Source organism: Drosophila suzukii, assembly GCF_043229965.1.
Source record: "Drosophila suzukii chromosome 2 unlocalized genomic scaffold, CBGP_Dsuzu_IsoJpt1.0 scf_2c, whole genome shotgun sequence".
Classification (NCBI taxonomy): Eukaryota; Metazoa; Arthropoda; class Insecta; order Diptera; family Drosophilidae; genus Drosophila; species Drosophila suzukii.
This window is the reverse complement of record NW_027255896.1, coordinates 36,355,294-36,366,426: the sequence shown is the minus strand read 5'-3', so window position 1 is coordinate 36,366,426 and position 11,133 is coordinate 36,355,294. Positions and strand designations below refer to the sequence as shown.

General features: G+C 45.3%; 4 protein-coding genes across 4 annotated transcripts; all 4 read right to left on the bottom strand.

The window, feature by feature from the left end:
- Nucleotides 1–574: 574 nt before the first annotated feature.
- Nucleotides 575–1,528, bottom strand: LOC139354439 (uncharacterized). Its single transcript, XM_070998675.1, has one exon. It carries the CDS (start codon nt 1,526–1,528, stop codon nt 575–577), a length of 954 nt encoding a protein of 317 aa, XP_070854776.1.
- Nucleotides 1,529–2,367: 839 nt separating this feature from the next.
- LOC139354438 (uncharacterized) lies at nt 2,368–3,674 on the bottom strand. Its single transcript, XM_070998674.1, has 2 exons — nt 2,729–3,674; nt 2,368–2,543 (listed from the first exon to the last, which is right to left on the bottom strand). The coding sequence occupies exons 1-2, from the start codon at nt 3,672–3,674 to the stop codon at nt 2,368–2,370; spliced, it is 1,122 nt and encodes a 373-aa protein (XP_070854775.1).
- Nucleotides 3,675–5,098: 1,424 nt separating this feature from the next.
- LOC139354437 (uncharacterized) lies at nt 5,099–7,146 on the bottom strand. Its single transcript, XM_070998673.1, has 2 exons — nt 6,201–7,146; nt 5,099–5,511 (listed from the first exon to the last, which is right to left on the bottom strand). Exons 1-2 carry the CDS (start codon nt 7,144–7,146, stop codon nt 5,099–5,101), a joined length of 1,359 nt encoding a protein of 452 aa, XP_070854774.1.
- Nucleotides 7,147–7,996: 850 nt separating this feature from the next.
- On the bottom strand, nt 7,997–10,582 carry LOC139354436 (uncharacterized). The gene is made up of 4 exons (XM_070998672.1): nt 10,478–10,582; nt 9,717–10,050; nt 8,358–9,629; nt 7,997–8,172 (listed from the first exon to the last, which is right to left on the bottom strand). Exons 1-4 carry the CDS (start codon nt 10,580–10,582, stop codon nt 7,997–7,999), a joined length of 1,887 nt encoding a protein of 628 aa, XP_070854773.1.
- Between the last annotated feature and the right edge of the window lie 551 nt (nt 10,583–11,133).

The window sequence follows — 11,133 nt, the reverse complement described above, 5'->3', positions numbered from 1 at the left end:
AGCCGACATATCTCAGTCAAGGAAATATTTTGCATTCTTTGTAATTTTAACTCGAAATAAAAGTCAGAAGTTTATTTTGTAGCATAATAATATTTATTTATTTTTGGTATTGCGAACATGTTTTATTATATATTGAAATTAGTTTTCTGGTTTCATTCCGGCGAATTGCATAGAAGAGGCAGGCGCACGTTTCCGACGTCAATTCAGGATTACAAAATGTAAAGTGTTGAGAGCGAAACTGTATTGGTTTTACAGCAGCCCACACTACCAAATTGAAGGCACAGACTGATAGCGATAAACTACGTTTTTGAAATAAACTTTATTTAAATGTTAGCTTCCGAATCAATGTGTATTACATTTGGCGTTGCGAAGCACGCTTAAAAACTTTGTCTTTTTCCTTTTCTTCTTTCGCTTCTGGCGGTTCTAGGGATGGTTCTTAAACAGATAAATGGGTCGATATTTCTGATATCGGTACCTCGAGAATTATCGAGTGCTTATACATAACATAAGAAATTAAAAATTAAATTGAAATTATGGCGGCAACATTCCCCCTCCGGTAATTGATCCTAGGGAGTCAGTTACCATCTTCTAAGCCGACATCTAAGACCGCAATCTTTGTGGCTGGTCGATCGAGGATCCCATGCTGCGTTTTAATAGTGGCTCGACGAACTTGTCCGTCCTTGGCGGGAATAGTGTTGGTTACGCGGCCCTTAAGCCATAAGTTTCTAGGCAAGTTTTCGTCGACGATAATGACTACGCTTCCGACTGATATAGGGGGACATCTTTCGAACCATTTTGTCCGTCTAGTAAGTACCGGTGTGAACTCCTTCACCCAGCGTTGCCAAAAGCGATCTCCAAAAAGTTTTACCTCGTTCCAATGACGTCTTAAATTCATCTTCTCTTTCTTGATTGGTTTGTATCCATTTGATGAGCCCATTAGCAGGTGGTTTGGAGTCAGCGCGGAGTCGTCCTTGGAGTCCAGGCTGACGAAAGTTAACGGACGTGAGTTTATGATGAACTGTGCTTCCATTAGAGCACACCTCAGGCTTTCGTCGTTGAAATTGTAATTCGGGCAGATGCTTTTTAGGACTGTTTTGGTTGTGCGGACTAATCTTTCCCAAGCACCACCCATGTGAGGGGCTCCTGGAGGGTTAAGTTTCCATTTAATGCCGTCGAACTTGATTGCAATTTTATCGAAGTTGATCTTGATCAGCTCCTCTCGTAATGCTTTCTCCGTGGCCTTGAAATTAGTGCCATTATCGGAATAAATATCTCTTGGTGTCCCACGTAGTGCCATGAAATTCGTGAAACACATCACACAGGAGCTTGTATCGAGGCTGTGAGCGATCTCGAAGTGGACTGCACGCAGGGTTAAGCAGGTAAACAGCGCAACCCATCTCTTCTCTTTGCGTCTTCCAACGTTGACTAGGATAGGCCCAAAATAATCAACGCCGGTGCACGTGAATGGTTTTTCGAAACTGGTCAACCTAGCTTTTGGAACCGGGGCCATTTGTGGAGGCTGTGGCATTGCGCGACGAATTTTGCATAACTGGCAGGCTTTTCTTACGGATTTGTGCAGTACTCTTAGGCGAAAAATATAAAATTTGGATTTTATATCATATATCACGGTTTCGTGAGCGAGGTGATGATATTTTTCGTGATAGAACCGGACTAATAAAAATGTTACTCGGCTCTCTGGTGGCAATATTATAGCGTCCATAGTATATCCCACAGCGTTCACTCGTCCTTTAGTGCGAAGGATTCCGTTATCGTCCAGATATGCGTTTAATCCAGTCAATCTGCTTTTTGCGCTTATTGGTTTTATGCTAATCAATGAATGGATTTCATCCGAGAACTCGAGCCTCTGTGCTTCTATGTATAGTAGGGTCTGCGCTTCTTTGGCGTGAAATTCGGTCACTGCTGACGGCATGTCAGTCTTTTGGCATTTAGCTTGAAGTCGCTGAATATATAGAGACATGTTTGCGACGGCTCTATATAGGCGCCGCCAATCGGAAAAATTGTCCACGTCGAGTAAGACTACGAGTTGTGAAGACGTGTCTGCGTAGTTCGGTCGTATCGATCTCCGTCGCTCGTGATGGAACTGTTGGCCACTTACTGGGTTCGCTTTTCAAAAACTCTGGTCCGTAAAGCCATGTGTCTACACACGTAAGATCGTCGACTCGTAGGTTACGTACGTTGATAATTTTGTTTGCTAAGCGTGAGCCCATCACGGCGGCTTCAAGCTCCATGCGCGGAATAGATAGTGGCTTTAGTGGCGCCACTTTGCTTTTCGCGACTACTGGCATAACGTCCACCTCGTCTTTTTGGGACACTTGCAGGTAGCAAGCAGCAGAATAAGCATGCTCGCTAGCGTCCACGAACGTGTGCAGGCCGATTCGGGTTCCAAAAGACATCCTTGGGGAGTAGCATCTCGGAATATTCAATGTTGCCACTTGAGGCAGCAACAGCTTCCATTGATTCCAGTCCTCCAACAGTGATTCTGGCAGCTCTTGGTCTTAGCTGATGTTTGATCGCCAGATTTTCTGCAGAAGGATTTTTAATCCGATCGTATGACACGACAGTAGGCCCAAGGAGTCGAAAATCGACATTAGAACCTGAAGGATTTCTCTTTTTGTTGGGACTGCAGGATCGGTAAAGACGTCTCGCTTAAGTCTTGAGAATCTGCAAACAAACTTAAATACGTCTTTATGTGGGTCCCAATACATACCCAAAACCTTTTCTGTAGCGCCGAACTGCACTGGCTCTTGTTTTTTGGCGTCTCCATCATTCTTAAGATACGAGAGAACTGTACTGGATTTTGACGCCCAGTTTCGAATTTCGAATCCGCCTCTGGAATGGACCTCTTTTACTTGGCTGGATATTTCGATGGCTTTCTGTTCATCACTCATACTGTCGATGAAGTCGTCGACATAGTGCGCACGCTGAATCGCATCCAAGGTTAAGGGGAATTGCTGCTGGTGGACTTCTGCATTTTTGTCGCGAACGTAGTGGGCTATGAACGGTGCACAATTGATACCAAAGGTCATCGCACGCATGACGTAAGTGTTTATCTTATTTCGGTTGACGTCATACCAAAGAAAGCACTGAGAATGCATGTCTTCCTGGCGAATGTTGATCCTGTGAAACATTTCGGCGATGTCGCCGCTTACGGCGACTTTTCCGACTCTGAAGGCTAGGAGAACGTCGATGAGTGGGTTTAAGCAGTCCGGTCCGCTTAACAGAAAGTCGTTGAGGCATACTCCGTTTGTTTTTGCTGCCGCATACCAAACCAGCCTTATCTTTCCAGGCTTATTCGGATTTGGGGCTATAAATACGGGTAAGTACCAAGTGCGAGTTTCTTCTTTCTTCGCCTCCTCGTCAGATAGTTGCTTGGCGTATCCTTCGTCAAGAAGATTTTTAATTTGGTCGTCGATTTTTGAAAACAGATCCGGTTCGCTCAGAATTCTGGACCTCATGCATTGTAGGCGCTTTAGAGCTGTAGTGCGACTCTCGGGAAGTTTTTGAAGATCATTCCGCCAAAGAAGCCCAACTTCGTATTTGCCACATTTGTTTTGGCAAGTCTGCTCTAGGATTTCGACTGCTCGTTTGTCCTCGCTTGAAAGAAGTTTTTTTAGGCGAAATTGACTCGAGGTTGAATTGTTCTTTGACTTCATCGTGAAGCTCTCGCCAGTTGCAATCGCAGTGGTGCATAGATACGTGACGGTTTAAGTTTGCTGATCCCTGGATAGTCCACCCTAACATGCACTTTGACGCTATTGGGTCGTTCCATTTGCCTTCGCGGATCCTGCGAGGAACGGCTATTTTCCAATAGTTTGATCCAATTAATAACATTGGCTGCGTGGAGTAGGTCTCTAATGGCAGGTCATTTAGATAGCTGTACTTACTGCGCAACTCATCCATATCGACGGTTTGCTTTGGGAGTGAAATATTTTTGACAGTCTGAACGATGTTGAGCCAGTAACGTTTTTCTGAGCTAACGCCTGAGATTTGGATTGATGCTTGCACGGAAGTATTTTCGAACCGAGTTGTTTCTCCAGTCCATTGTAAACAAATCGGTGAAGGTGTACCTTTTATACCGAGCTTGTCAAAAATTGATGCGTCTATTAGGGTCACAGATGATCCTTCATCCAAGAAGGCGAAAACTTCGATTTTATTGTCATCATAGTGTAGGGTTACGGGTACGATTCGGAAGAACTGGTTTCCTTCTACATCGCCTTGGTGTGTGCTTACATGTCTTTGATTTCCCGTTTCGTTGGCTAAATTGGGAACATTTTCCGAGTGGAGTAGAGGGTGATGCTTTCTTGTACAACCGTTTACTCCGCAATCCTTTGGTCGACAATTGTTTCGATGAAGCTTCAAGCATCGAAAGCAGGCCTTTCCGGCCTTAGCGACTTGCCATCTCTGTTCAACGGCGCTGGATTTAAATTGTTCGCATTGTGTTACCCAATGATGTGTGGATTCGCATGCAATGCATTTTGGATTAGTCTGTTGCTGGGCTGTAGATACCTGGCTCGAACTGGCTGCGCATCTATCATGGGTATTCACAGAACTTGTCCTGTGAGAAAACGGTGTCACGACAGTCGACGCCGCCTGCGCTATTTTGTAGAGCCAGTCGCTGAAAGCTTTAATGGGAGGGACCGATTCGTCGCGGGTGTGCATCGCCCAGTTTAGTTTGTGGTTACTTGGAAGTTTGTCTACAAGCTCCTTGACTAACATTGGGTTGTTTAAGTGCGCTGTTAGGCTGCATGCTTCGATCGTTGCGCAAATGTTGCGTACTGCGAGCGCGTATGGATTCCAATTTTTCTTTGGGTGGCGCAAGCTTCCTCACCTTGTCGATTATCCTCTCCAGGATGTGCTCGGGTCTGCCAAAGAACATTTTTAGCGTGCTCATTACTTCCGGAACTAGACTAGGAAGTAGAAGCTTATCCTTCATTATTTCTCGTGCCCTGCCTTTTAGCCACTTTTGTAGACGGAGCATGTTTTCAACATGGGAGAACCCTGCTGCGGAAGTACTGTGTTCGAATGTACTGATAAACATTGGCCACTCCTCAGGATCCCCGCTGAACGAAGGAAGCTCCTAGGGTATAGCTTGTCTTGCGGCGATTTGGGAACTGGACGGTGATGCGGGCGTCGCCTGAAACAGCCCGTCTGTCGATACGTTTAGCGTATTCATTTGCAGTAAATTTTTATACTTCTCCTCGATAAATCTCTGCTCGGAAGCTCTTTTTTCTTCCAGCATATCAAGCATAAGCTTGTTTTTGCTTGCGGTAGAATTATCATCGGGAATAATGTGTCCGTCGCTGGTTTTGTCCATATCGATGAGGTCGTCCACTAGCTGCTCTACCTTATTTTGGCTTGGTAATATGTTGGAGTTGTCGGACTGATTTGGAGGCGGTGATCGTAATATCCTTCCACGTGGGTTTTTGGAGCTACCTCCAGCAAGGCACGGATCGCAATTCCAATCGTTGTTCTCGACGTCGTCGTCGACGCCTGCGCAGCGAAAGTGGTACCAATTTTCACAACTGTCGCATTGGGCCCAACTTTCTTCAGTTCCTGTCGCTTTTTTCTTGCATATTATACACACTTCTTTGCTCATCTCTGTTCTTTTTTAAGGCTATGTAAGCTTGGCGTGTGGCAGAATTGTAGTTGTGTGTGTATATTCTGGGGTTTTGTTGGTTCCGTTTACATATTTCGTTTTCTCACCTAACGTTCAAGAAAGGGATGCGATCGCTATTTCACAATATAATGGCTAATTGGAAATACGTCGCTTCGTAATTGTACAGTTAGAACGACAACCACGCGTGTACAAAGTTTTTAAGAATGTTGAGAGCGAAACTGAATTGGTTTTACAGCAGCCCACACTACCAAATTGAAGGCACAGACGGATAGCGGTAAACTACGTTTTTGAAATAAACTTTATTTAAATGTTAGCTTCCGAATCAATGTGTATTACATTTGGCGTTGCGAAGCACGCTTAAAAACTTTGTCTTTTTCCTTTTCTTCTTTCGCTTCTGGCGGTTCTAGGGATGGTTCTTAAACAGATAAATGGGTCGATATTTCTGATATCGGTACCTCGAGAATTATCGAGTGCTTATACATAACATAAGAAATTAAAAATTAAATTGAAATTATGGCGGCAACATTCCCCCTCCGGTAATTGATCCTAGGGAGTCAGTTACCATCTTCTAAGCCGACATCTAAGACCGCAATCTTTGTGGCTGGTCGATCGAGGATCCCATGCTGCGTTTTAATAGTGGCTCGACGAACTTGTCCGTCCTTGGCGGGAATAGTGTTGGTTACGCGGCCCTTAAGCCATAAGTTTCTAGGCAAGTTTTCGTCGACGATAATGACTACGCTTCCGACTGATATAGGGGGACATCTTTCGAACCATTTTGTCCGTCTAGTAAGTACCGGTGTGAACTCCTTCACCCAGCGTTGCCAAAAGCGATCTCCAAAAAGTTTTACCTCGTTCCAATGACGTCTTAAATTCATCTTCTCTTTCTTGATTGGTTTGTATCCATTTGATGAGCCCATTAGCAGGTGGTTTGGAGTCAGCGCGGAGTCGTCCTTGGAGTCCAGGCTGACGAAAGTTAACGGACGTGAGTTTATGATGAACTGTGCTTCCATTAGAGCACACCTCAGGCTTTCGTCGTTGAAATTGTAATTCGGGCAGATGCTTTTTAGGACTGTTTTGGTTGTGCGGACTAATCTTTCCCAAGCACCACCCATGTGAGGGGCTCCTGGAGGGTTAAGTTTCCATTTAATGCCGTCGAACTTCATTGCAATTTTATCGAAGTTGATCTTGATCAGCTCCTCTCGTAATGCTTTCTCCGTGGCCTTGAAATTAGTGCCATTATCGGAATAAATATCTCTTGGTGTCCCACGTAGTGCCATGAAATTCGTGAAACACATCACACAGGAGCTTGTATCGAGGCTGTGAGCGATCTCGAAGTGGACTGCACGCAGGGTTAAGCAGGTAAACAGCGCAACCCATCTCTTCTCTTTGCGTCTTCCAACGTTGACTAGGATAGGCCCAAAATAATCAACGCCGGTGCACGTGAATGGTTTTTCGAAACTGGTCAACCTAGCTTTTGGAACCGGGGCCATTTGTGGAGGCTGTGGCATTGCGCGACGAATTTTGCATAACTGGCAGGCTTTTCTTACGGATTTGTGCAGTACTCTTAGGCGAAAAATATAAAATTTGGATTTTATATCATATATCACGGTTTCGTGAGCGAGGTGATGATATTTTTCGTGATAGAACCGGACTAATAAAAATGTTACTCGGCTCTCTGGTGGCAATATTATAGCGTCCATAGTATATCCCACAGCGTTCACTCGTCCTTTAGTGCGAAGGATTCCGTTATCGTCCAGATATGCGTTTAATCCAGTCAATCTGCTTTTTGCGCTTATTGGTTTTATGCTAATCAATGAATGGATTTCATCCGAGAACTCGAGCCTCTGTGCTTCTATGTATAGTAGGGTCTGTGCTTCTTTGACGTGAAATTCGGTCACTGCTGACGGCATGTCAGTCTTTTGGCATTTAGCTTGAAGTCGCTGAATATATAGAGACATGTTTGCGACGGCTCTATATAGGCGCCGCCAATCGGAAAAATTGTCCACGTCGAGTAAGACTTTATTCGCACTACGAGTTGTGAAGACGTGTCTGCGTAGTTCGGTCGTATCGATCTCCGTCGCTCGTGATGGAACTGTTGGCCACTTACTGGGTTCGCTTTTCAAAAACTCTGGTCCGTAAAGCCATGTGTCTACACACGTAAGATCGTCGACTCGTAGGTTACGTACGTTGATAATTTTGTTTGCTAAGCGTGAGCCCATCACGGCGGCTTCAAGCTCCATGCGCGGAATAGATAGTGGCTTTAGTGGCGCCACTTTGCTTTTCGCGACTACTAGCATAACGTCCACCTCGTCTTTTTGGGACACTTGCAGGTAGCAAGCAGCAGAATAAGCATGCTCGCTAGCGTCCACGAACGTGTGCAGGCCGATTCAGGTTCCAAAAGACATCCTTGGGGAGTAGCATCTCGGAATATTCAATGTTGCCACTTGAGGCAGCAACAGCTTCCATTGATTCCAGTCCTCCAACAGTGATTCTGGCAGCTCTTGGTCTTAGCTGATGTTTGATCGCCAGATTTTCTGCAGAAGGATTTTTAATCCGATCGTATGACACGACAGTAGGCCCAAGGAGTCGAAAATCGACATTAGAACCTGAAGGATTTCTCTTTTTGTTGGGACTGCAGGATCGGTAAAGACGTCTCGCTTAAGTCTTGAGAATCTGCAAACAAACTTAAATACGTCTTTATGTGGGTCCCAATACATACCCAAAACCTTTTCTGTAGCGCCGAACTGCACTGGCTCTTGTTTTTTGGCGTCTCCATCATTCTTAAGATACGAGAGAACTGTACTGGATTTTGACGCCCAGTTTCGAATTTCGAATCCGCCTCTGGAATGGACCTCTCTTACTTGGCTGGATATTTCGATGGCTTTCTGTTCATCACTCATACTGTCGATGAAGTCGTCGACATAGTGCGCACGCTGAATCGCATCCAAGGTTAAGGGGAATTGCTGCTGGTGGACTTCTGCATTTTTGTCGCGAACGTAGTGGGCTATGAACGGTGCACAATTGATACCAAAGGTCATCGCACGCATGACGTAAGTGTTTATCTTATTTCGGTTGACGTCATACCAAAGAAAGCACTGAGAATGCATGTCTTCCTGGCGAATGTTGATCCTGTGAAACATTTCGGCGATGTCGCCGCTTACGGCGACTTTTCCGACTCTGAAGGCTAGGAGAACGTCGATGAGTGGGTTTAAGCAGTCCGGTCCGCTTAACAGAAAGTCGTTGAGGCATACTCCGTTTGTTTTTGCTGCCGCATACCAAACCAGCCTTATCTTTCCAGGCTTATTCGGATTTGGGGCTATAAATACGGGTAAGTACCAAGTGCGAGTTTCTTCTTTCTTCGCCTCCTCGTCAGATAGTTGCTTGGCGTATCCTTCGTCAAGAAGATTTTTAATTTGGTCGTCGATTTTTGAAAACAGATCCGGTTCGCTCAGAATTCTGGACCTCATGCATTGTAGGCGCTTTAGAGCTGTAGTGCGACTCTCGGGAAGTTTTTGAAGATCATTCCGCCAAAGAAGCCCAACTTCGTATTTGCCACATTTGTTTTGGCAAGTCTGCTCTAGGATTTCGACTGCTCGTTTGTCCTCGCTTGAAAGCAGTTTTTTAGGCGAAATTGACTCGAGGTTGAATTGTTCTTTGACTTCATCGTGAAGCTCTCGCCAGTTGCAATCGCAGTGGTGCATAGATACGTGACGGTTTAAGTTTGCTGATCCCTGGATAGTCCACCCTAACATGCACTTTGACGCTATTGGGTCGTTCCATTTGCCTTCGCGGATCCTGCGAGGAACGGCTATTTTCCAATAGTTTGATCCAATTAATAACATTGGCTGCGTGGAGTAGGTCTCTAATGGCAGGTCATTTAGATAGCTGTACTTACTGCGCAACTCATCCATATCGACGGTTTGCTTTGGGAGTGAAATATTTTTGACAGTCTGAACGATGTTGAGCCAGTAACGTTTTTCTGAGCTAACGCCTGAGATTTGGATTGATGCTTGCACGGAAGTATTTTCGAACCGAGTTGTTTCTCCAGTCCATTGTAAACAAATCGGTGAAGGTGTACCTTTTATACCGAGCTTGTCAAAAATTGATGCGTCTATTAGGGTCACAGATGATCCTTCATCCAAGAAGGCGAAAACTTCGATTTTATTGTCATCATAGTGTAGGGTTACGGGTACGATTCGGAAGAACTGGTTTCCTTCTACATCGCCTTGGTGTGTGCTTACATGTCTTTGATTTCCCGTTTCGTTGGCTAAATTGGGAACATTTTCCGAGTGGAGTAGAGGGTGATGCTTTCTTGTACAACCGTTTACTCCGCAATCCTTTGGTCGACAATTGTTTCGATGAAGCTTCAAGCATCGAAAGCAGGCCTTTCCGGCCTTAGCGACTTGCCATCTCTGTTCAACGGCGCTGGATTTAAATTGTTCGCATTGTGTTACCCAATGATGTGTGGATTCGCATGCAATGCATTTTGGATTAGTCTGTTGCTGGGCTGTAGATACCTGGCTCGAACTGGCTGCGCATCTATCATGGGTATTCACAGAACTTGTCCTGTGAGAAAACGGTGTCACGACAGTCGACGCCGCCTGCGCTATTTTGTAGAGCCAGTCGCTGAAAGCTTTAATGGGAGGGACCGATTCGTCGCGGGTGTGCATCGCCCAGTTTAGTTTGTGGTTACTTGGAAGTTTGTCTACAAGCTCCTTGACTAACATTGGGTTGTTTAAGTGCGCTGTTAGGCTGCATGCTTCGATCGTTGCGCAAATGTTGCGTACTGCGAGCGCGTATGGATTCCAATTTTTCTTTGGGTGGCGCAAGCTTCCTCACCTTGTCGATTATCCTCTCCAGGATGTGCTCGGGTCTGCCAAAGAACATTTTTAGCGTGCTCATTACTTCCGGAACTAGACTAGGAAGTAGAAGCTTATCCTTCATTATTTCTCGTGCCCTGCCTTTTAGCCACTTTTGTAGACGGAGCATGTTTTCAACATGGGAGAACCCTGCTGCGGAAGTACTGTGTTCGAATGTACTGATAAACATTGGCCACTCCTCAGGATCCCCGCTGAACGAAGGAAGCTCCTAGGGTATAGCTTGTCTTGCGGCGATTTGGGAACTGGACGGTGATGCGGGCGTCGCCTGAAACAGCCCGTCTGTCGATACGTTTAGCGTATTCATTTGCAGTAAATTTTTATACTTCTCCTCGATAAATCTCTGCTCGGAAGCTCTTTTTTCTTCCAGCATATCAAGCATAAGCTTGTTTTTGCTTGCGGTAGAATTATCATCGGGAATAATGTGTCCGTCGCTGGTTTTGTCCATATCGATGAGGTCGTCCACTAGCTGCTCTACCTTATTTTGGCTTGGTAATATGTTGGAGTTGTCGGACTGATTTGGAGGCGGTGATCGTAATATCCTTCCAGGTGGGTTTTTGGAGCTACCTCCAGCAAGGCACGGATCGCAATTCCAATCGTTGTTCTCGACGTCGTCGT